The sequence below is a fragment of the Rhinolophus sinicus genome, linkage group LG12 (assembly GCF_036562045.2).
Source record: "Rhinolophus sinicus isolate RSC01 linkage group LG12, ASM3656204v1, whole genome shotgun sequence".
Taxonomy (NCBI): Eukaryota; Metazoa; Chordata; class Mammalia; order Chiroptera; family Rhinolophidae; genus Rhinolophus; species Rhinolophus sinicus.
In genome coordinates, this window is record NC_133761.1 from 66,929,369 (window position 1) to 66,955,010 (window position 25,642).

The 25,642-nt window shown below is 48.3% G+C and overlaps 1 protein-coding gene across 6 annotated transcripts in view; it reads left to right on the forward strand.

Moving 5' to 3' along the window:
- Window positions 1–25,642, forward strand: part of NR5A2 (nuclear receptor subfamily 5 group A member 2) — a 105,013-nt gene that overhangs the window by 55,071 nt on the left and 24,300 nt on the right. For 5 of the 6 annotated variants that reach the window (XM_019750931.2, XM_074317086.1, XM_019750929.2 and 2 more), the window contains exons 5-6: window positions 6,301–6,420; window positions 14,231–14,378. In XM_019750931.2, coding sequence (XP_019606490.1) covers window positions 6,301–6,420; window positions 14,231–14,378 — 268 coding nt within the window. Of the gene's footprint in view, window positions 1–6,300; window positions 6,421–14,230; window positions 14,379–25,188; window positions 25,575–25,642 lie in introns of those variants that run through there. The other variant, XM_074317087.1, reaches the window with a different exon arrangement.

A 25,642-nucleotide genomic window follows, 5' to 3' on the forward strand; every position in this document is an offset into this window, starting at 1 on the left:
CACTTACTACATACGGACACGAAGGTTGGACTGGGAAGAAGGCGGATGGAAAGAAATTGGTTCATTTGCACTATGGTGTTGGGAGGAGCTCTGTGGAGACCCTGGACCGCCAGGAAGATGAACGAGGGGGTCCTAGAGCAAGTTAAGTCTGAACATCATTGGAGGAAAAACACCAAAGCTGCAGCTGTCCTACTGTGGGACATCGTGGGAGGGCAGGGTTCTCTGGAAACGACAAGAGTGCTGGGAAAATAGCAGGGAGCAGGAAAACAGAGGGACCAAATAGGAGATGGACTGACTCCATAAAAGGGGCCACAGGCTGAGTCTGCAGGAGCTGAGCAGGGCTGTGAGGACGGGACGTGTGGACGTCACTCATCATACATCACCCAGAGTCGCAGCCGACTCAATGATACAGAACATGCAGCTACAATTCTAGTCGAAAGAAACTGGCTAAATGACATCCTGCCGTCGGGTGACACCTACCTCAGGAGGGATACGTAACACTTACTCACACCATGCTGCCTGTCTGCAAACCTCAGAGGTGTCTCTCACTTCAATAGCTGTGTCACACTCGCACAAATGAAGACAACTGACGCTGAGTACCTGGCACTAGCACATCTGCATACCGAGTAATGCCGAACCCCACATCCCTGCGACGTAGGCCTGCCAGCACGGGAACGTTCTGGGGAAATGGAACTCACCTTTGGAAGCACTGGGCTTTGGGAGGAATGGTACAGTGTTTGGTGGGGGCGCGCCGAGAGAACACGCACGGGCCCCTGACATCTCACACGGGACCTGCCGGGCCTGTTCCTGGTGAATCATGGGCGGGCCTGTCCTGTGGGACCCTGGCTTCTACTGGCTCCTCGGGACGCCTGACGTCCAGGGCCTCCAACCATGTCCACTGAGTGACCCTGCACTGAGCTGTGAGAAGTAGAGGCTGGTCTGTCTTATGTTCTGTCTCTGCCCTCTGCGGACAGCTATCTTGTTTCTCTCTTCCACTTGACTGGTGGAGGGGGCAGGGCCCAGGTGGCCCCGTTTCCCCGGACATTTAGGAGATCAGCGGAATGACAGCCACTTTCCTCCCATTCGCTCCTTGGTTCCCGGCCGCCTCAGGCCACCCCGGGCTGCAGGATCAGTAGCCACCCTGAGCAGTGGCCACTCCCAGCATACGCTAGTCAGGCAGAGAGCTTTGAAGGGAAATTGAGGGACTTTGGGAAAGGTTTGTGGGCAAAGGAACAGCGTGACCAGAGTAGGTAATTGCAGTGACTGTGTCTGGGTGAATCAGATCAGGAGGGAGAAGTGGGTGGTCCCTCTGGGTCCTAGATTCTCTGCACTGCTCCCGTCCTGGGTGGAGTGGAAATGTGTGTAGCTCGGAAGGGGCTGGTGGGAATGGCCATGGGCAGATGTCACGTAGTTAAACCCTCTGCCTCCTGCATCCCTCACCTGAAGTGAGGGACACACAGGGGGGAGAAATCCTGTGTTCAGAGACGCCCGGGCGAGGTGGTGACAGCTAAGTCTCCATATTATAAAATAACAGCCACCCACTTAGAAAGTCCTCTGGGGCCACGTCTGCTATCGCCGAGCAGGGAAGACCGTCTGGCCGTAAATCCACTGGGTACTCCGACAATTGACAGGGGAGTTTTCCTGGCTGCTGTTGCTCTTGTGCAGTATTGTTTTTAGTGCTTGTTTAATCACTGTTAATGTGAAATCATTTCTTGTTGGACTTTGTAGCAGTTTGCAGATACTCTTCCGTGTGTTTTATACAAACAAGGAAGGGTTGGAGCAGCTGTGGGTCTGCCTGGCTCACAGCGGCTGTTAACATTCGTTCCGTTGGTTTTGATTTTTGTTTGGGTTTGGATTTTCTCTCCCTGCTTCTGGATATGCCTTTATAAATGTCATCATTGTCACAAAAAGAATGGGGGGGCCCACCTCCAGGAATTTTTCATTCTTTTTGCAGGCAGGCAGGCAGGCAGGCAGGCAGGAAGGAAGGAAGGAAGGAAGGAAGGAAGGAAGGAAGGAAGGAAGGAAGGGAAATAAAACGTGGACTTTATTTGTAATGATTCTGAAGAATCTCTACACCGTTTTTTGAACACTTTGTTCCAAGAGTTCCCGCAGGAGCTACTGAGAAGAGAGTTTATTAAGTGATTCTATGGAAATGTCTGCTTGAACACACCCTTCTCAGAAGCGTCCAGGACCCCTGGGGGCCTCCCCAGGAAGTAGAGCCGGGTAAAGTGGCCCAGAGATTATAAGAACAGGTTTGCATTTGTGTCTCTGCTCCTTGAAGGCTGGATTGTGCCTCAGTCACCCATTTCCCACCAAGTTTCTCACACCAGGCCTGGCACACCAGGCCTTGTGACCAGAAGTAAGAAATGGGTTCACATCCCCTTTAAACTACCATGCACGCCAGCAGAACGTTCTCCTATGCAGGGGGACAGTGGACTCCGGGTTCGGTTGCTGGCTGGTTAAGAGGGAAAGGGGAGGGCCGGCAGAAAGGTTTCGATAAGGTACGTGTGGGCTTGAGAAAGAACTGCACATTTTTCTTCCTTGAGTTGTTTGCCAAATCTCCCCCGTTCTCCTGAGAAAGCACACGTTTCTAATGATTAACCTCCTGAGTTGTGGGAAGTTGAGCTTCCTAACAATACGGGGCTTGTATTCCTGTGCAGGCTCGTCCATAACATCAGGATAAATAGTTCCCCTGATGAGTAACTAGGTTTCCAGATAAGTCCTCCCCTTTATTACAGCTGATAACACAGGATCACACCAGAGACGTTTGGGGGGGACAGAGTGAGTTACATGCCGTCAACCCCCCTTCTCTGCTTCCCAAACTGTTTACCAACAGAATCACTGCCGGGAAAAGTTGTCTCCACTTCTCCTCCCGACCCCAGATCCCTCCTATGTCTCTGCTTTCCCTTCAAAATTGCCAACGTTTCTTATCTAGAGATAAGGGACAGGTCGGCCGTCCCAGTTCCCCTGTCCTCCCATCCAGAGCCGCACACCCACGAGGGCCCAGCCAAGGTGCGTACTTCCCAGGCCCAAGACAACGTAAAACAGGACATGAGCCATTACGGAGCCCAGGGACACAGAACGTCGGCGCGGACGCCTCCTCAGAGAGTGTTTAGACAGGACTCAAGGGCTCAGGAGGGGTTGAAATTACAATCCGTCAAGAAGTCTGCACCAGAGGCCACCTGTGGGTCCAGACCTGCAGCACAGGCAGGGGACGGGCAGGCACCCTGACACTGAAGGGTGGCTCACCGATACTGCAGGCTAGGTACCAGGGACACAGAGCACAGCAGATACCTGCCAAGTGAGGGCAGCTGGCCGCCCAATCCTTCACTTAACAAGCATTTATAAGACGCACCTTTTATGCCCGAGGCTGGAGCTGCCCTGCCCTCAAGGGCAGATGGACCAATGAGCAATTCCAGTCCTTTTGTAAACAGATGCCAGGGGACACATGATGACACGGACAGCATGAAATAGAACACCAAACATGAAGTGCTAATTGGGGGAAATCCATGTTTTCACCTGTTCCCGCAATTCCTGAGGAGGCAGAGGAACCGAGAAATATGCAGATTTTAGAAGCCTACCCACCATCTCCTTCCCGCCTCTGGACTCAGGCAGCAGGGGAAGGGATTCGGGCCAAAAAATATCCAGCCCCTTAGTAAGGAACTTCCGAGTGGTTTCTGACAGCAGAAGCTTTGCTCCTTCCTGAGCAATGGACGCGCTCGCTCTCTGTCTCTCTGTCTCTGTCTCTCTCTCTCTCTGACACACACACACACACTCACACACACACACACACACACAGAGTCAGGAATAAGGTCTGAAAATGATATAACCCACTCTTTTCCTGCACATGAGACAAAAATACATCCGATTTGGAAGCACATTCTCAACATCCCAGAAGAAAAGCGAGCGGGGAAACGTCAGGTTCTTACCTTCCAATCTGAATGTGCCTCGATGCTGGCAAACTCTGTTCCTAAGTATTTCTGTCACGTTACTTAGGGAGGGTGGGGGACCGTCGAATGTGAACAGAGGAAGAACCCCGTAACGCGCCAGGAAACACGCTTGTTTTCATTGCCACTCACCTTTTCTCCTTTTCTGCGTGGCCAGCAGACACTCTCTCAGCGCTTCCATTTTTCCACCTGCAAAATGGGAATACATTTTCTTGCTGTGTAAATAGGTACAGAAACTGGCAACGTGAACAGACACCCATAAATACACTTGGGGGAATCCATATTCTCCCATCCATTTTGAAATTATTTGCGGCATGAATGTGTATGCTAACTGTTTCTGGGGAAACAATCTCAAAGTACCGTGTTTTAGGCTTCCTTGAAAAGCGAGCGAAGTAAATAACTAAAGCTTCACATCACAGAAAGAAAGTGTACCGTGGAGCCAAACGGCCACTGTAGACTGATAAATTTGAAATGCGATGCTGGTAGCATATTTGCTGGCATGAGAACATCATAAAACCCACAGAGAGAAGTGGGCTTCGTCTGACATCAGCCCAAGCCTCCGCGACGGCTCCCAGAATCTGCTCTGGGGGCCAGGCTGTGTGGCCACAGTTTGCAGAGAACGTGTAGTAATCTCGGTGCCACTGCTGCCCACAGCCTGAGGTGTGACAGCACACAACACTGGAGATTTCCACTAAGCCACCAAGTAGTGGGTGGGTGAGCACTGCCCCCACCAGTCATTTTCACAGGTGGGGACCCTGTGTGCCACATGTCCCAGGTCTGGCGCTTATACCCGCCAAATAACCAGCCTCTAACAATATCCATGTATGTAATGAGTGCATGTCTGGTTTGAAGTATTTCTGATGGAGCTGTTTGGGGAGGCTTTTCCTGGTCACCGAGCCCGGTTGCTGCTTTGATCCCTACAATCGCTTTTTTCCTTCAAAACGGAATCAATATGGCCACCAGTTGCGAGCCTTCTGTTTCCCCTCGTTTCTTCATTTTCTATTGTTTTACACTTTATGAGGGGATTTCCCATCTCCTATCTCCTATCTCATTTCATCCTCAGGACAAGAACAAGCTCACATATTTTAGGTAAGAAAATAAGGTTGAGAGAGCAGGTGGGCTGGCCAAGCTCTCACAGTCAGACCTGTCAACCGGGGCTTCTGCTCCTGGTTTCCACTCCAAGTTCAGGGCCGTGCTGGGCACTGTTGCCGTGACCTGGGCTCATGGAAATAAAATCAGCCACAAGCTCGTGTCACGGCTGCTGGATGACTCTTCCCAAGAATCATCCAACTATCCCGAGCCACATAGAATGGCCGCTTAGAAGTGAATCTTTTTAAAGTGAGTTACATTAATTTGGCTTGGAAAATTCTAGCACCTCTTGTACTTTGGAGGGAGCCTGGAGCTGGAGCAGAAGAGACTCACAGGCACGCCACTGACCCAAAGACCCCATTTCCTCTTCCGAAAATGGAATATAATGAGGCCTGTTCTCAAGGGCAGGTGTGTAAATCCAATCTGAAACCACACACAAAACGCGAAAACCTGTCACCCAGCTTCTCCGTGCCAGGTGTTACTGTTATAAATGCACAGCGGATATGTAAACATGGCATCTGCCGTGACAACCAGACGTATCAAGGGACCGGGATGCTCGTCACGGAGACCACGGGCCTCTGGACTGCCCCTGGAGTAGCTGTGTTTTTGTCATGGACGCATGATGGAACCTGCATGAAATGACCACCGGGGTCTGTGAGGGAGGTGCCGACCCCACCCCTTTTCCACATAAGGAGAGTTGAGAGAGGTGGTGGGGACCCGTCCCACTCGATGCTACTGGGCGTTGAGACCATGCTCGGTGACTGATCTGGTCAGAGTGGAGCCCAGTTTGGAATTTCAGTTCTGTCACAGCTGATGACAGGTCACGGCTGGCTGCCTCTGTGTCCCAAAGTCACCTGGGCTGCCAGGCTCACTGTCTGTTCCATAAATCCCCCTGGTTTGGCAGCTTGCTAATATGTACGTACTCTTTCGGCTCTGGTTCAACGTATGAGCCTCCAGACACATACGCGCGGGCCAGCTGGGGTCGTTGTAATGGGGTCTGCTGGGGCGGGCTAATGGTGTGATGACGTCGGACAAACCCATCTAATGGAGTCCCTTTTCCTAGCGGCTCATTGATTACAAACACTTAGCTGAAGCATTTCTGTGCAGGCTAAAAAGTATTTGTCCAAATGAAAATCATGATTTTCAGGAGCACTGAGGGACCACTGAGCACCTACGCTTTGGTGACTTCTCTTCTGTAGGAAACGACGCAAAGACAAAAACGTAGTGAAGAACGGTGTCATGTTTTTTTCTCTTTCTTCTACAGGTTGACGATCAAATGAAGCTGCTTCAGAACTGCTGGAGTGAGCTCTTAATTCTCGACCACATTTACCGACAAGTGGTACATGGGAAGGAAGGATCCATCTTCCTGGTTACTGGGCAACAAGTGAGTGTAGAGACAAAAAAAAAAATTGCGTCTTTTTATTAAGCGTGGTCAGAATGGCAGGAATCTAACTGGCTCAGAAGCACTCCTGTGCTTTGAAAGGACGAGATGGGCTGCAGATAATTGAGAGAAGCCGACTTGCTGTCTCCCCACCTTGATGTTTCCCGTTCAACTTGTCCCCGCACACAGAATCGCACACACAGCCGCGTCCGGTCTGCCAGGACTGAAGGCTGGGCTTTCGAGGGCCGAGCCAATTGCTGAGTCAAAGCTAAGGATTACTATCCAGGGTCTTTCCTCGAGCTTCTGCATGAATCAGCCACACTGGTTTGTCAGCTATTGGAAAACCTCCTAAATTGTGGAATCCTTCTCTTTTGGTCATATTGGTGGGAGAGACAGGTTCCGTGTCACACGTAACCTAAAACGTGGCACGATGGCCTGCGAGGAACAAGGAACAGGAGGTGTAGTGGTCAAGAGCCAGTTATCAAAAGGAAGCCAGCCCGGAAAGGTGCTGTTGGGTCCCACTCCTTGTTGAATAGCTATTTGTTCCATCAACAGATATTTCTGGAACCTCCTAGAGTGTGCCAGTCACTCACTATTCCAGGGCTTTGGCGTATATTAGTGAACAAAACGGGAAAAGATGTCTGCCCTCGTGTCACTCACCATCGTGACACGGAAAAGCTGGTAGTAAATAATCGCTGTAGACAAGGGTACGTTAGAGGTCAGAGAGCAGCTGCATAAAAGAGAACAAGGAGCTGCTGTGTGAAGGGGAGTCGACACACGCTTCTGCACGCGTGTGGCAGGGTGACCCATGACCGCGTATGAAATAAGAATGGTTGGCTTGGCCTCTCTGTGAAGGTGACGAGTGAGCAAAGACTTGGAGGAGGTGACCTTGTGGGTACCTGGGGGAGAGAAAGTCTATTCACTGGGCCTGAGCCCAGCTCCCCAGGATTTTGGCCCTGTTCCTGGCATTCCACCTTAGAACTGAGGTTTATCAAAATAAGTGCATGGGACATCGTGATGCCTCTGAGCGACTGGTCTTGCCCATTCGGGCATCCCTGCAGAGCTCAGCACAGCTCAGCCCGCAGGGCTTGGGTAGCACGAGCACAGATGTCCAGCCAGCAATGTTTACAGGCTGTCAGTCCACGGCGGTGCATATCTGAGAGTGAAAGGCTGTCTCCACAGCATTTGCTGTATTATTAAATAAATCAGATTTTCCCCATCAAAGCAGAGGCAAGTGCCATCGCAGAGTTTCTGCAAATTGGACCAGTTCCACCCCCTCCATCACTACTGGGTCCCTGCTTTCCACAGGTCTCCTGAGAAAAGCGTTCTAGATGAGCAAATAAAGTCTCAGTGGGTTTGGCTTCCTGTGCTTTCAAGTCTGGGTTTAGCATTTTCACCCTGTGACCTGGCGTACCCCTTTCCAGAGTGCAGTCACTGGCTTTCCTCCCTCCTACCCTGGCCCAACTAGGAGATGCATTAAAAGGACAAGACTCAGTCCACAAATTAATGTGATTTCATTTCCTTCGGATTCTCAGAAATGAAATGGGTTGTGCCTTTCTTTCTCAAAGCACTTTCATTCCTGCTCTTTAGAAATATTCCTTAGTTCACATTTCATTTTCCCTTAAGTGCTGTCCCTGGGTAGACGTAATTACCATGTAAAAGTAGAGCAAGTGCATTTCTTGTTTGATTTTCAGAACCAGAACAGTCAAGGAATAGGTGGTATTTACAGTCTTTAGGATTGGTTCTTGCTACTTGAGTTTGACCGTCACAGCGGAAGGAGGGGACCCACTGGGTGGAGAGCTGGTGGCTTCCTTACACCTCTCCTGCGGTCCAGATTCTTCGAGCTCCCCCTTCCCACACTTTAAAAAAAAATTATTTTAAAATTATAGTTGACCTAAAATGTTCTGTTAGTTGCAGGTGTGATTCATAGTGATTCCACATTTATGGACCTTCCGCAGGGACCGCCACGATGAGTCTAGTGGCCGTCTGACCCCACCCCTGGTTGCTAGGATACTGTTGACTCGCCCCTTACAGTGGCTCACATTTCTGTGCGACGCCTCCCGCCCTTTTCCATCCAATCCCGGTGAATCCACTCATAGTGACTCGTTATAACTGGACACTCTCATTGATTGAAATTGTGGAACAAATGGTGTCTTTTCTTTCACGGAAGAAGCTAGACCACACATTTGGAACGCATCCCTGGGCTCCCTGTAATTTCTTGAGATGAAAGCTACAAAGGAAGACTTTCCAAAGCACGTGACCGTTCTAACAGAATGAGAGAGGTTTTCACGCGGGTCACGGACTCACGATGCAGAGTGTTCTCCCTCCGTGTTCCCTTCCCTCCGCCCCACCCTCTTACCACACCAGGCCACTGTCACAAGGCCGAGAAGTCACACGGCCCCACGGTGACAAGTCGCCTCGTCCCTGGCCCAGGGAGCCTACACCATCCTCTCCCCAGAACGCTAAACCATCTCTCTGATTGCAAGGCTGGGGAGACCTAGGCTTTTGTTAAAACAATAGCAATAATAAATCATTTGGTGTACGCTAATGTTAAGAAGACAGTTAAAACAACGATGAGAGGAAAGAAAGGAATACATTAAGTACACGCATAGAGCAATATTCTGGGGGAGTGATTTTTAAAGGAAAAGATATAGAAGTAGTTGAAAGCAAAGAAAAAAAATAGAGAACATCTTATTATGTTTACAGTCCAGTAATAATCAAATTGCGGGTAGAGTATATTTTCTTACTCCTTGGCATGAAAACGGTGTGTGTGTGGGTACGCGTGTGTGTGCCTGGCGTAGTCAGACTGACCTGTGCTCGAGTCCCCGTTGCAAACTGTTCTTTCTGTGTCGTGTTGAGCAAGTTGCTTTGCTTTGCAAGCCTCAGTGTCCTCACCTGTCCAGTGGGGATGATTTACAATAGAGTCTAGCTCGGGATTGCAGTAAGAGTTACAGGAAATAGTTCTGCAAAGTCCTGACATGAAAGTTAGAAGTCATCGAAACAGCTGACACGAAGCTGACATTTGTGGAGTTGGCAACCCTAGAAGAAAGTATCATCATCATCGTCATCATTATCGTTATTATTACCCCCATTTTGCAGATGAGGACCTGAGGCAGAGGCAGGTGAAGTGCTTGGTTCAAGGTCGAAACACAATGACCTCGTACGGTAGTAGAATGTTCAGGTCTTGGGGCCTGTGGCAGCTGGAGGCGCTCCCCTGGGCCTTCGTGTGTAATTTCAGCATATGGCAGCCTCTGTGGAGCTTCCAACAAAAACAGATTCTTTTCTTTTTCATCGAGCCCAAATGTTTTTGTTTTATTTTGGGGGTGTGGTGTTGTAAACACATTGTAAAAATAGATTTAAATTATCCAGAAGCAATTTTAATGTGATTGTTACTTACTATTATAAAATTATTTCAGCATTAAGAAAAAGCAAGAAGGAAAAGCAATCACTCATCATGCCATCACCCTAAGTCAATTACGTCTGTGGGTTCCCTTCCAATCTTTGGAGAAAGCATTTGTCCAATGGGGGTTCTTGTTAACTCTTCTGAGACGAGAACTCATCTCCACACGGCCGTCCTGGCCGAGTCCCACGGGTCTGTCTAGACTGTGAAATTTGAAATAGTGGCAGAGCCAGTCTCTGTGATGCATCACGTCACGGTGCTGGCGGCACAGGACACATGGTAAATGGCATTATTGCAAAAAAGCATGCGACATTCCCTACGGGCAGCTTACCACTCACCTACCGGACAGGAATGGCTTTATCCATTGAATTTAAGAACGTTGACGGGAAATCTAAGGTGTGAGGGGGTAAAATGAGACACAGCCCTGCGCTCGGCAGTGGGGAGAGGTGTCCCCCCCCCCCCGCCTAACCGTGCCTGTCTGACCGACCTTTGCACAGCGCTCAGCGCCGGGGGCTCTCACAGGTAAGGCCCACGACGTGGGTTCAGATAAAACGCGAGGCAGGTTCAGAGGAGGAAGTGCTTGGGGACAGGGGGCATCCGAAGCTGCTGCGTGATTCGGCGTCTAGAAGAAGGGCCTTATTCCTGGAGTGATACTCTCCTCGACCACACGCTCCTCCCCATGGGGTCAGAGAAGCTGTGATGAGGAATTGCTGGATGAACGTGAACGCCGCTACCTTCTTCAGATTCAACCAGAAGAAACACAGTACAGTACTCCCAAAGCCCTCATGATAAACTTCCAGGCCCGCCGACAATATTCTCAACTGCCCCATGGCCTTGCCTTCTCGAACAAATGTTTACTCGCAGTGTGTGAAGACCAGTAGACAGTAATTATTGTGTCTCCAGCCATAATACCGGCCACGGTGCTGACACCAAGGGGACCCCACACAGCAAACATGTGTCACCTTGACGCATGGATGTGGTGCCCATACAGTGCTTTGTGGCAGCTCTGCTGGACAGGCTAGGAACGCACGGCCACATTCCGGCTTTTTCCTACTGAACGCAGCTCACAGTAAAGAACGTGTGAGTTTATCACTGCAGAGGAGGAAGAACAAGGCCAGACTGAACTGGACAAAGCGAGGGGGTTTCCAGGAACCGTACCTGGAGATGGAAGAGGGAAGAAAGTGAGATACAGCAGCACAGGTCCCCTCTCAGGCCCAGAGGCTGGCACGGTGCTGGCACATGGTGTGCGCTCAACAGCTGTTTGCAGAAGCGAAGGCCCTCGTGGTGCCGTCAGAGCGCCAGCAACTGAAATAGCCCTGCTGTGCTCGGCAGCCCGGGGCCCAGACCTCGAACGGGAACGGGAGTATGACCTTCACACCAACTTTCCTACTTAAACCTGAAGTCGGCCCCTCAGTTTTAATTCTTTAATCCGGCATCTATGTAACACATATTAAATAACCTTGTTAAGCAGAAAGGAAATAATGACTATCAGTAAGAGTAAACATTGTCAAATCAATTCTGTGCATGTAGCATCTTGGAATTACGACAAGAATGCATTTCTATCCGCATTTCAAAATTAAATGCACACAAAACATACATGTCTGTATGTATATAAAACCACACGAGTATTTTGTAGTGGGATCACTCAGTATTTGCATATTGGAGCTAATTACCAGCCACTGTAACGTCTTCCCAGGGGAAAGCTCCACTGGCCACTCACTCGTTATCTTCTGTTACTGCGTATCGTAGGGAAGTGACAAGCAGCTTATAATCCTTACGTCATCAAAAACAATTCAGCTATTAGAACTAAAAGCAATTTAGCTAAAACTGTTTCCACCTTCATGACAAGTGAAATTCATCGAGAGGGGACAACCAGCTTAGAGGATGCCTTCAATACCTGCCCTGAATTTAACGGCACAAAGATTACATGTAAAAGAGCAATAACTTAATTTTACTAAGTACGTAAAGGACAAGGCCAGCTGCTCCTAAACTGACTACAAACTCTGCATTCAACAAGGAAAATGTAATCATGTTTGAAATAAAATGTCAGGAAGTTGCAGCCCTGTGTGCGCTTCCAGGAATAAATCGCTGAGCCTGCTTCAGAGCTGCCGCAATTTGATAAATTCTCCTTGAAGGAAATGTTATCAGAGCCCCCATTTAATAAGCATGTTTGAGCTTTCAAATCAGCTTGTAAACAAATGTCTGGCTATGAAGGCGTTGGTATGCCAATTGATTTCTGGACGCCATCTCACTGAATACAGAATCAATCTCTGAAACAATTTCAGTTGCTTTTGCTCCCAGTGTGTTACGGTTTCGAGTATGAATGTCTAGTGCTTGAACTTGTTATTTCACACCCGTCTGAACTACACACACATTGACTTTTAATTAACCCATCTGAATAATAAAACAATTCATTCTTTAGGTTCTTTCCAGTTACAATGTAGCACATTTCCCAGTATGAGTTCTATGTTTGAACTTAACTGCATACCCGTTAGAACTTGAGTTAACTCTATCTTAATGATAAAAAAGTCAGTACCAACATGTGTGGTTTATTTTAGTGCACCTTTGGAATTAGGGCTTAACGAGTGATTTTGATTACAATGTGCTGTGTACGGACTAAGAAACTGATTCCAAGCTAAAGTTGGTAGGACGGTCCCCACTGCTCTGATCCCCTGGGAATCACAGAGGTGGGAGCCACCTTATTACCATCTGGCTTAACTGACTTACGTAAGTCAGGGCACGGCGGGCTGGAGACTTCACGTGGCTTCGTTTGGAAGGGGTCACGGTGGCCCAGGTCTCCCTGTGTCCTACCCAGGTCCCTTCCACCTCTGTGGCCCTAGCTGTCACTTCTCTATCCTGTTTGTCTCTGGAGGGTTTATGTTACTATCAGTAGAGCACAGACTGCTTTTACATGGTGCAGCGCCAGGCCCCACGGTTACGTCAGAGAGGTGGCGAAATGCTCCTTGACGTGTCCTGTGTGTCAGGCAAACCATACACTCCGTGGTGTCCATCTGTCCAGCTCAGCTTCAGGTGGCCTGTGCGCTGGCCCTGTCTTCCACATGTTCAGAAACGGAAACCAGAGGAGCTCTGAGAGCCCTTCATGTTGGAAGGTGGTGGACAGGTGCCAGCTCAGTGACAAGCGGGGGCCAGTGCTGGGCTCCGTCAGGAGCTCCCCCAGCACACACGCTCACGGTGGCTTTTTCATGCATCGTTGACTCCATATAAACTGATTGACACCTTTGGGGGTCATCTTTCCACTGACTCCTAATTTCTCTGACTCTTGGAAAAAAAAGGTTTCTGTACACCCAGTATTCTATAGTTAAAGCTGAAAATTCAACTCATCATATTTACGCAATAAAAAAAATCCATTCTGCCTTGTTTTTAATTGCAAATCCTACTCAAGGGACTAGTTCTGCTCAGGGGGCGGCCCTGTGCCTTCTCCTAGAGAAGCAAGTGCAGTCAATTATGGTAATGAAATGTCAATAAATATAAAAGTTTAATACAGCCTGCTCTGGCTGAGTGGCAGATGAGACTTGCCTCCCAGACAAATTTGCTGCTGCTGCAGATATTAGATGCACCTAAAACGCGGTGGTGGCCTGAGAGCTCTCCATGAGCAGGACGGGGCACGGGGACCACCAGGCCTCCCCGCCAGGCTGTGCCTGAGCCCCAGAGCCCAAGCATCACTGACAGCCACCCCGACGTCTTCACTTGTTAGTATAAATGGACTGTTCGCGTCTCCAGGAGTAAGCTCGGTACCTCACAGTACCTTGTGTGCTTTACGAAGAAGGAAATGCGCCGTTTCTGTTCTGTTTCCCCAACCAAGACACCCTCCTTCTTATGAAAGAATCATGGCTGTCTTTAGAGAGTAATGTGTCCATGATCCTATGAAAACTGGTAGTAGGTGCAGCTGTTTAGGAAGCCGCACACTAAAGGATAATCTAAACGTGATTCTTTCATCATCCACGAGCTGCGATCATGAACGATGGTGACTTTAAAATATAGTCCCAATAAAATAACAAGGGAAGCACATCTCTGCCTTCATTTTCCTCACGTACTAGTTAATACCATCGTGCGCACACAAAACGCGCCAGATTCATTTTTTATGACAGTCTATTTTTCTTTGAACTAATCCCGGAGAGTTAAAATTTTTAATCTTATGTGCGAATATAATTTTACAATAGAAAAAAGAGTAGATGTGTAAATATCTAAAATGTCTTCCAAGCTACCGAAACGACTAGATTTATCAGAATGACTGTGACACATCTGATAGTCCTAGACTGTCTTCAAGCTCTGTCCCGGGGAAAGTCCCCTCTGTCATAAAGCAGTACTGGCTCTGCTTTGACGCGGAAGCCTGCGGTCCCCAGTGCAGGGTGTGTGTCCAAGGCTGACAGTAACACGCACTCTGTGTTGCAGGTGGATTACACCATCATTGCATCGCAAGCTGGGACCACTCTGAACAATCTCATGAGCCACGCGCAGGACTTGGTGGCAAAGCTCCGTTCCCTACAGTTTGATCAACGAGACTTTGTGTGTCTGAAATTCTTGGTGCTCTTTAGTTTAGGTAAGAAATCCTTTTCTGCTACTACACAACCCAGTGTTACAAAATGATGCCGGGCGTGGGGTGTCTTGAAGTCAATACAGGTTTCTGTTCTGCCAGGGTAACGCCCTTCTTTTCACATCGTGCCCTCTTCAAACATGAATCTGTGTATTTTCGTGTATGTATATGTCTGCATGATTCATCACCCATCCGGGGATAGGCTGGGATGGAAAGGAGTCATGCGACTGGAGTCCTGAACTTTCTTCCTTAATGGACATAATGAGTAGGCCGAGACCTACGCAGGTGAAGCCGTGACCAAAGGTTTAGCTCAGGGAAGACGGGTAGGACTGAGTTTTAGCCTCGCTGCTGCCGTCGGTTGTCTCTCTGTGTCTTGTTTCAGCTGCTACCTACGGCTGTTGTTATTCTTGGACAATATGGATAGTAATTAAGAACCTGTTTCTCAAATCTCTATCAAGATTAACTAGAAAGTGTTTATAACCATGAGGCACATCTAAAAGATGACGGTTGTCAAGGGGAAAGGATGCTTCTTTAGGAAAGCTTTGGAGAAGAAAGATAACTAAGCAAGACAGATTAGCTAAATCAAGGTTCTCAGTGAGTCAGTTGAGAAAAATCACCACTGCTTGGAATAAAAAAAGGATTAAGGAGATGGATTTTTATTGACTTCAAAGGAACAGATTTTCCTGCCTGTCCCATACTTGATTTCTGTATTTTGTTGGCTTAGTAAAGCCAACTTAAATAAACTTTTTGCCAAGTCCATTTATTACTTATTGGCAGACAGCTGAGGGACGCAACTCCCCTTGAATGAAGAAAATGCAGAAATGAGATTTACCAACATATGTTTTTTCTTTAGTCCTCTGTTATAAGATAGTTGTGAATTCATAGCCTAAGAAATAAAGCACTAAAACAAACTGCAAAGTAAAACAGATGTGTCTACTCTCCAGATTTGGGACTTTGCTTCTAAAATTCTTCTTGACATCATTGCACAACTGTTGCTAATAAAGGGGTAGTTTGAAGTAATAGAACCAGAGTTAATTTTTCACAATGTAGTCAACATTTAAAATAAAAAGAACATTTTCATATTTCGGAAAATGTGATAAATATAGCGAAAAGAAATGTTACTGAAAATTTAAAAAGACAACAGAATTTCATAGATGTAGTGTTCAAAGCTTTATGATGCCAGGATGGGGTCCTGTGTGGTTTCCGTATTAACCACAAGAAACAGGAAAGTTCTATCCAAGTAAATCTCCATCTTTTACCCAAGAACAGTCTTTTTAGAAAATCAAGAGGAAGATAGTGTGGGTCTGTTTGCTGTAATCTCACAAACTATTCTGGTTTATGGCAAGAGCTTAGTCTTTCCGACCGGTACATTTGATCAGTAATTAAATAAAAAATGTGGTGAAATAGAGGTAGGAAATCCTACAGCCTCTTAGTGATAAAACACTGAAAGAGGGTCATCTCACTTCAATGGTATTTTAAATTAGCTGAGTCACTGTATTACATTGGAAGAGGTAGAGATTGACCGTGAGCCATGTTTCATTTTCATCGCTTTAATCTGTCCTTCATCATTTTTCAAAATTATTCTGTTCTCCGTCAGTACTGAAGGGTGGCAGGGGTGGGGGGAGCAGGGGTCTGAAGGACTTTCACCCTTTGCACCTCACAGATTATCTTCCTGACCATGGGGCTGGGTATTCACAACCTCAACCACACGCTCCCTTGTTTAAGGAAGGTCGGCTATGTCAGGAGCTGAGGCACAATGACTAACTGGCCTGAGTGTCCCTGAAACGATGCCTACTTGTTGTTTAAAGAAGAAAGGAAAGCATGGCTTTCAGATCTGAGGTAAACAGACTTTGGGCCAGGAGTTTATTTTTAAAGAAGCAGGAAATAAGTAACTGGCAGTAAAGTTCATGTAGTTTCCAATTTACGAATGGAAAACTTTTTCCCCATAGAAACCATAAATAATCAAGGCTTTACGGGGGCGATTCTGTTCAAGTATATGGGTGATTAACCTTAGGTACCCAATATATGGGTGATTAATTTTGTGCGAGTATATGGGTGATTCACGCCCAAATGCCTGCTCTCCCTGTGATGGTAATGAAATCATCCCAGGACCACCCTGAAAGCCAAGCCCAAGTCCAAAGCCAGTCAGTACCTGCCGTCCCAAACCTGCATGAGCCTTGCAGCCCCCCAAGTCTAAAACCTCATATGTTGGGACCCCAGCCCTGCCTTGAGCTCCTTGATCCTGGGGGAAATTTTTATTATTATTATTATTATTATTATTATTATGTTGTTGTTGTTGTTGTTATTATTTTGCCTAACTATGAAATAACAGATTTGAGCCCATTGATAACTTGGCAGGAGAGGAGATATTCCAAGTTGGCCAGTTAAAACTGATGACTCGAGAGAGGCCAAACTAAAACGTTTATTTCCTGGTTTGTCCTCCCACTTCCTTCTAAAAAGGAAGCCAAGTGACCGATGAAAGGAAATGTGCTGTCTGTCACCATACTCTTCAGAAGTAAGTGTCCTAGGGGACAGGTGTGGAGGAGGCCCACGCTCCTCAGTGACAGCGTGATGGTGTGAGTTCCACAGGCAGGTGCACTCCGCCGCTGCCCCTCCGGGAGACGCGTGCAGGGCTGCGGAAGTCACCGGGCCTCCCATTGCGGCCTCCCAATAGTGCCAGTCCACCTTCAAGCCCATCACGGACATTGCCGAGGCTCCAGGGCTCAGAGCAGCAAGGGACTGGCCGATGACAGCTCAGACGTGACTCTGGCCCTTGTGTTTGTTTAGCCTGGAGACTCAGTGGCTGGACGCTGCTGGGCTCTTGTTACGTCCCAGGTGGCGAGAGAGTACGTGAGGCACATCGCGTCCTAGTTGCCCTCGGAATGGCCTCCATTTGTTCTGCTATTCTCTTCTCTGGCCAGCCAGTATTTCTGAAGATACTTCTTTATGTTTAGCCGAGTTAAGGAGATGGTTCTTCTCTTTGATGAGATTTCCCCAGCCTAAAAAGGAGCTAACGTTTGCCTCGAGTCTCTCCGGTTAGGCTAAGTCTGCGCCGTGGGTAACAATGCTGCCAGGCCCTGCCAGTGTGTCTGTGCAGGAGGCCTGTTCTAGCTGAATCTCAGCTGGGGTTGGAAACTGGCCCTTCCTTTTCTCTGTAGCCCAGGCTTCGAGCACATTGGTACACAGTGGGGACTTAGCAACTGCTTCTGATAAAACAGACGCAAGCCCTTCACCGGAGCAGTTTGTGCGTGTCATAGGAGGCAGTTTAGCATAAATGGCACCTCTCGAGTGCAGCTTAGTTTTCTGAGAACACTCTGACAGATGCCTATGCAAAGCCATCTCGGCCCTGGCACCATTCTGCACTTTTCCGGTGTGTGGGCAGAGACTTTCGTGTATAAGCTCTCGGGCAAAGCGAACTTGCAGAAAGATTAGAAAGACTGTGGATGGCTAAAAGCAGGTGATAAATGCACGTCTACTCCAAGAGCACAGGTTTTCAGCCCACATTAAGCGACAGCAGCTGAGGCAACGTCTTGGTGCTGACAGAGCCTATTTACAGTAAAACGGACACTCAGGTCTCTATTCATCATATTGCCGCACAGTGAATTCCAAATTTTGAACATGGCGTCGATTACCCCAGGTAAGATCCTCCCCCTAGAAGCAGACACCCAGGGAGCTTGGGTGTGCTTATCTCAGGGATGTCTCAACTGGGAAACGCGGTGCCCATTAGATGCCCTCATCAAACTGCCATCTGAGTCCCCTCTGTGGAGAAGCCCTGAACATGCCAGGGCGTCACCCAAGGGCAAAGCTGATGGGAGGGTTGTTTGCTTCATCCCAGGGTTGGTTCAGGCCCTCGGCGGTGCCAGACCCCACATGCCTACCTAAAAGGAGTCAACCACCTCATCTTAAATGTAAACGATGTGCCAAGCAACTGCTGGAACGTCCTAGAATGAAACAGTGTCGGTGCGACTGGACTTACAAGTTGGAAAGGATTTGGAAAATGGATGGGTCCTTTTTCCTGCAGGTCCTTATAACCGTACTTTGGAAAAAGAGAACGAGGAATTCCTACGGCAGAGCATGACTTTCCCCTCTTGCCCACTGTGGCGTTCAGCTCACAGAGCCTCACACTGACCGGGGGGCTCCGGGTGTCCCCACATTCTCAGGAGCAACTCTGCTCCTTCCAAACTACCCGAGGTCATGTAGGTTTCTCAGATATGTTTATTGCATTTGTGAATGAAAGAACGCTGTTAGGTTAAAAAAAAAAAAAAGTAATGGGAACTGGGAAAATTAGTGGAAAAAAAAATACGGGCACAAAAATTGAAGAAAGGGAGGCTAGTACGTAGATCCTGTGGATAAACAGCAGAGCATTTGACATTTTCACTTTAGACGGTAAGGATGTGTATCAAGGCTTCACGTGGTGACGGGGATTCTTAGAAGGACAAAGAGACTAAACAGAACCCTCTTTGTGAACAAGATAATAGGTAGAATTAAGTACTGACGACAAGTATCTAGGTTCTGTTTGAATTTGTGACACTCAGAGTGTCATGTGCCAAAATGAGCGCTACGAGCAAGTAGCGGAAGTGCTTTTCTTCCAGGAGGTTAATAATAAACTACCTTCAGGTGAGTAAATCCCTTAGCCTGTCTCTCACAGGGAAGGGCCCCAAGAGATGGCCTCCCTCCCATTTCATAGATGAAGAAACGAAACTAGGCAAGTCATCCAACCTCTTCTCAGAGGCTGGTCTAGAACTAACAACCCCAACAGAGGTCCATGTTTTCTCTCCTGTTCCGGGACAACTGACCTCATCAGTCAGTACTTTTAGATACTACATACATACATACATACTACATACATACATGCATACATCCTAAGGCACCACCTGTGTGGACCCAGTGAGGTGGGAAATTAGGACGACCATCTCAGGACCCAGCCTCCCTTGGGTAGAAATGAGGAACCACTTGACATGAATTTCCAATCTTTAGCAAATATACTGAGTAACTGTAAAGCATCTTCCTTCCCTTGGCTACTCAGCCTCAGTTGTGTTAGTCTGTCCGTGGTTATGGCTGTGTGAACTCTGGGTTGCGGGGCTTCCGAGAGCTCGTAGAAAGCATTTGCCTCATACTCTTGGAACCTTTGAGTTTATCGCTCCCTCGTAGGTCTGGCGTTGGCATTGGGCCACTCGCTGAGCTGCAGGGACGCTCAGTGATCATCCGCTTTCCTGACTCGCATGTCTGTTGTATCATCTATGTGAACTGGTGATGTGACAAGGAGAAAGTCAACACAAGCAACTCAATGGTCGTTCTCTTCCTCTTTGGTGCTCATCGGCCTTGAGAACCCTAACGTGGAAAAAGAGGAGCCCCAGTGTGTATAGGAGGACGAAGCTCGTGGGGGGCAGGGGGCAAATCAGCCAACGCGACCCCCAGGCAGACCCGTGCCCCTCGCTGGAGTCCCACCGGGACTGCTCGTGCCACGTGAGGCTGAGGTTGTTGATGGTGAATAAAACCGCGCCGTTTCCTAGCTGGTAGCGTGGGGAGGGTGGCCCTGGGGGTAACGCGAATTTATTTTCCGTGAGTAGTTTTCCAATCAGCTTATGCTGGCAGCTTTTCCTTATAGCGCTTTTGCCCAGTGCGTCCTCTGCTTTGGCATTTCCATAGAGATCGGTGCCTCGTTTTCCCTCCACCTACATCGCCAGTGTCATCCTGCCCCCGGCGCACTGTCAGCTCCCTGCAGTGACTGAACGTCGGCAGCCGGGCTTCGCAACCTGAGTGGCAGCCCAAGCACTCACTGGGGGCCTCACCAGGTTTTCTAAACGCACAGGTCTCATGGCTGTGGATGTGGGCACAGAATTGGACAGCAACTGGAGACCTCACGTCTCGTTTAATAAGGGACGACGAGGCCACGGGGGAATAGTAAGCCTTTGGTCCGTAAGCGTGCCACTCACACATATACTCACACACTCACACACTCATGCACACACGAACTCGCACACACTCGCACTCACACTCACACTGACTGGCTCACAAAGTTTAGTGGTGGAGAGCGTCCACCCCACACCTTTCACCCAGTGTGCTGGGTAAAGCGTTCCTCATGTGGTCACATGAGACATCCCTGGGTTCCCACGACAGCGCCCTCTCCGTTTTTACGCTCTTGCACATGATACATTCTAATTCGGAAGAACCCTCGCTGGACACTGGAGTGACCATGCCATCGTCACAGCAGTGACTCACAGGTGTGCAGCCGACAGTCATGCTGGAAAAGAGCACTTCCTTCCGCGTGTATCATCTGGTGACATTCAGGAAGCTCCGATCAGCACTCGGCAGATGTCACCGCTCAATATTTACACCAGAGAGCTGGCAGGAGCGAGTGACGGCACAGAGAGTTGATGACTGTCTGAATTAAATGCGGGGTAATAGGTGTTGTGTGGATTTTTCTTCTTTCAGTGAGCAGAGCAGTTTAGCGAGAACAGATATAATTCACTCTGGAGTTCGAGGTTGGGACTTAATCAATATGTGTTGACAGCCACGGAGAAGTGATTCTCGTCTGTTACCTGCGGGCACAGGCACAGAATGGCCCAGACAGCCTTCACTTGGGCATATTTCTGAAGAGCTCACGCCTAAAAGTATTTATGATTTTTGAGGTGTTAATACTAAGGCTGCCATCGGGCCAACTGCGGCTCTTCCGTGAGATGCCTTCTCAGAGATGGGTGGCCTGGCACACTGGGAGGAACCAACAGGCAAAACAAGAGAGCACAGCCCTGCGCTGGACGCTCCTTGGCTTTAAGCAGCGCCCGCCGCCAAGTGAACAAGCAGCCTCTTAGTCCCCACGCAGAAGACGCTGGTTGGTTGGTTGGCATGGACTCTCAGGGCCTGCACACCAGCTCACTCTGGACGACCAGGGCCGGTTCTAGAAAGCAGCCACCCCCGGCCTCCCAGCTGGGCCACGCCTTAGCCCCCCCTCCTGGCTCACTGCTAAGACCCAGGCACCCCAATCTCACCTTCTGGCTGCTTGCGGAAGAAGGTTCACTTCCAGACAGAGCAACTCAAGCCAGGCGCCCAGAACACACACGGGCATCAGAGGCCCTTCCTCGCTTTGAAACAGTCAGTTCCACGAACTCTACCAACAGCTGCCGTGTGCGAAGCCGCCGTGCAGGCATGTGTGAACTGGCAACGGACAGTCTTGCCCGAGACAAGGAAAGGCCTCAGTACAGTCAGAACCACACGATGCGCCCTGGGGACCCTGATCCCCAAAAGGCACCGTGCACCCAGCCAGGAGTCCGAAACGCCACCCGCCTTCACACACCCACATGACGTGCTGGTACCGCTTGGCTTCCCACTGAGCCAACACGCATCGCACACGTGTGAGCCTCATCAGACCTGTGGTGTCATGCACACGCCTTTCCCACCCTTCACCTTACACAGTTTGGCTGCAATCAGAGGCATGAAGAGCTGGGAAATGGCAGGGGTCACATGCGGGAGCCCCGGCAGGGGCCCTGCCCCGAGTGCCCGGATTTCTGACACTTTGCCCTCAGCCCTAAAGAGACACCAAACCCTAGAATTCCTGCAGAAAAGAACCCGCGACATTGCCAAGTGCCACCACCTCTCGTTTCTGGATAAGGACGTGGTGACTCAAAGAGATTAGGTGACTTGTCCACGGCCACGCAGAGCAAGGCTTGAGCTGAAATACTGGGACTGACACAGGAAAGCAGCACGAGCAAGGACACCCACCATCAGTGACACTCTGCTGCTGCCTGGCTCTCGGAGTTAGACCTGGATGTTTCCTGGCCACGAGGCGGGTCAGCAGTGCCCCAACCGAACGGCTTCGCTGCCAAGTCTCGCGTGAGCGTAGCCCCCGCTCACCGGACCCCACTCACTGGCCGCCACTTACCAAACCCCACTCACCAACCGCCATTCATCGAACCCCCACTCACCGGCCCCCCCGCTCACCGGCCCCCAACTCCAACGCCAGCCCCCTTCTCAGTCTGCAGTCTCACTCCCAGACGTGCTAACTGCTTCCTTAGGGGATCAGAGAGAACGGCTGGCCCGCCTTCCACAGGACCGCACAGCAGAGCCTAGCAGACAAGCATCGTTAGCCATTCCTGTCACCCCCCCTTCCCTGAGATCAGTCACACCGACGCCCAAGAACGTGGTGGGACGGAGAGCTGCTCGCTCCAGATTTCTCTACCCGACTGCTGCTTTCTGGGTGAAAAGACTAATTGTAAACCATCAGGCACTGCACAGATGCCTGTCGGTTATGATGATGACAGCCTATTCTGAGGCGGCCGGTCAGGAATCTGGAGGAAAGCTGATTCTTCTAGATCCTTCTCGAAAGTTACCCTCGTCATGGTAAGCCGTGCCCCTTCACCAGCATCCCCTCCAGGCTGCCAAGTGTGAGTTCCTCCAGGGCTGCTTCGATTTACCGATTTGGGGAACGGGGGTGCAGGTTTTGTGTGCAAAGTCAGAAGTGCCGCTGAGGTTATAGGGTTTGTATCAGCGGACCTGCTGATTCTAGGCAGGTTTCCCTTCCTCTGGGAAGGAGCTTCTGGGGCCCACATTCCTGCCCTCTTAGGAGTCTTTGCTGTGAACAGAATCTGGCAATTTGGCAGACATTCGTAGCCTGGCGTCTTCAGAGTCTCCCTTTTCCTCGTATGACCAGTTTCAAACTCAAAGGACTGGACTGCGTCGAGTGGGAGGATAGGGGCTTCAAAGATGAATTTGTGCATATTTCTAAGTATCTTAAGAATACCTAAATAAACGTTTCATCGTAAAATCTTTAATGTATTCCTGGTACTCGTAGTCAGGATAGCGTTTCAGGAATTAGCAATTTCTTTTAAAATTAAAAACCAAGTCGTTGTTCCTGCTGGTTCCACAAAGTTGGAGGGCAAGTTGGAGAGCCACATGTGCTGGCGCCCGTCCAGGACAACTCATAGCAAAAGCATCGGGCCCGTGGATATTGTAACAGTATCCTTTCTAATTATAACTTCAAGGAACTTCCTTTCCCAGAGACGTAGCTGCAGAAGCTTGTTCTGATCTTACAGAAGAATAAGGCCTTCGGGATTGAAAAACATCTTACTTGACCCTTTTCCCTCCAGATTTCTATTTTGATTCTTGTAGCTCTGGAATCCTGAAGAAATCCAGAGGCTGGGTCATCATTTTCACTGACACATAGTATTTCGTTATTTAATGTGCCCCATGATTCATGCATTCGTTCTCCAGTTGATGGGTATTTATTACAAACAGTGCTAAGGGAACGTTTTTTCTATGTCTTCCCGTGCATATATTGCTGGGCCATCCTTCTCAATTCTAGAAATTGCCATATTGTTCTCCACGGAGCTGTACCACACTGCAGTCCCGGCCACGGTGACTGAGATTCCCATTCTCCTTACCACCAGCACCATAACTGAATTTCTATATTTATTCGGTTTCCATTTGCATTCAGATGATGTGTGAGACTAGGAATCTTTTTATGTTTCTCTGAAGTACCTGTTCACGTCCTTTGCCCACTGGCACCTGGGCCTTTCTTTATTGATCTGAAGGTCCCTCTTGAGATCAGATTGGTTTGGCTTTTCCTTTCACTTTATTTATGTGTCTTTTCTTCCACAGACGCAGCCATATTCATCCATATTTCCCTCTACGGCGTTTGCTTCCTTGTAGCTTTTTAAAGAACTCCTTCCCTACCTTTGAAGTCATAAAATTCATTCTTCTTTAGCTTTTTTCCAAATATATTACAACTTGTCTTCTCATATTTAGATCTTTTAATACACCCCGAATGCACACTTGTGTGTGCTGTGTGAGGCAGACATCTAGCTTTTATCCTGCCGTACTTTATTTTCCTTACAGGTGGTCAGTCCTAGCCTTAAGGGTCGAATAGCTTGTCTTTCCCACTATTTGTCGTGCTGCCCTTCTCACATGTTGTAGATCTGCCTATTGTGGGTCTCTTTCTGGACTTTCTGTTGTGTTCCCTTGGCATCTCTGGTCATCACACTGCGAATTCCACGGGTTTTAAGTATTCTTATAATAAAACCTTGACATCTGGTCGAGCAGTCCCTCTACTTTTTCTTTCAAAATAGTCGTAATTGTCCTTATGTTTTTGCTTTTCCGTGTCCGTTATTTTAGGACTGGCTTGCTGTAATTCCCCCAAGAACCGGGCTGGGATTTTGAATAGAATGACTTTGCATTTAGAGATTATTTTGGGGAGAATGGTGATCTTTACAGAACTGAGCCCTTCCCATCCGTGAACATAGTTTATCTTTCCTCTAGTCAGGTGCACTTCGGGGTCTTTCAGTAATGCCTTGCGATTTTCTCCTCAGGGTACATCACTCATTATTGATTTAGTCTAGCTTCTTTAGAGTTGGTTGTTATTGTGAATGTAAACGTTTTCCCTTATATTTTCTAACTGGTTAATGTACGTGTAACTGAGTTTTTCATATTGAACATGTATTTAACAAACTTATTAAATTCCCTCATTTGAAATGGCTTTTTTTTTTTTGTATTTTATCTTCCATATAGGCAATCATAGTCTGCAAATAAATGCAGACTTATCTCTTGCCTTTCTGATTTCCTTTTCTTGTCTTGTTTTATTGACTAGACAATGTTGAGTTGAAGCCATGGAAAACAAGCACTCTTGTCTTACTCCAGTCTTCAATGGGAAAACTTATGAAGTCTCACAATTTACTATGAAAAGCTTTGCCTATTTATTAGCTTTCTTAAAAAAAAAAAAAGAAAGAAAAGAAAAAAGCTGTAGGTCTTGGGGATCCTTGTTTTTTCTTTGCCTGATATTTCAGTAAATTTTACTCTCGTCTTTATCATTTTGTTCTTATTCTAGTGACTTCAGTTGGACATTCAGTTCATCTATTTTCAGCCATACATCTCAGTTATTTTTCATGAAAACATTGGTGTTAGAAAGTTGCAGCTTGGCACTGCCATAGTGACATCTGCAGAAGATTTGATGTGGGGGACTTTGTGTGACAGCCGGCCTGCTGCAGGGTTCTGCACACCACCCCACAGAAGGGCAGGGGCCCCACTCACACCACAGTGTGTATCTGAGTGTCCACCCTAAGAGTGGGAAACATCATGGACAACTATATCCGTTCTAAATATTTCGTGATCTCTACGGTGATCTGGTTTTCAATCCATGATTTATTTAACAGTGGGTTTTACATTTTTCAAAATAAATGGGTGTCTTGACTATCTTTCCATTTTTGGATTCTAAATTGATGGCATTACCATGTTTCCCTGAAAATAAGTCCTAGCCGGACAATCAGCTCTAATGCATCTTT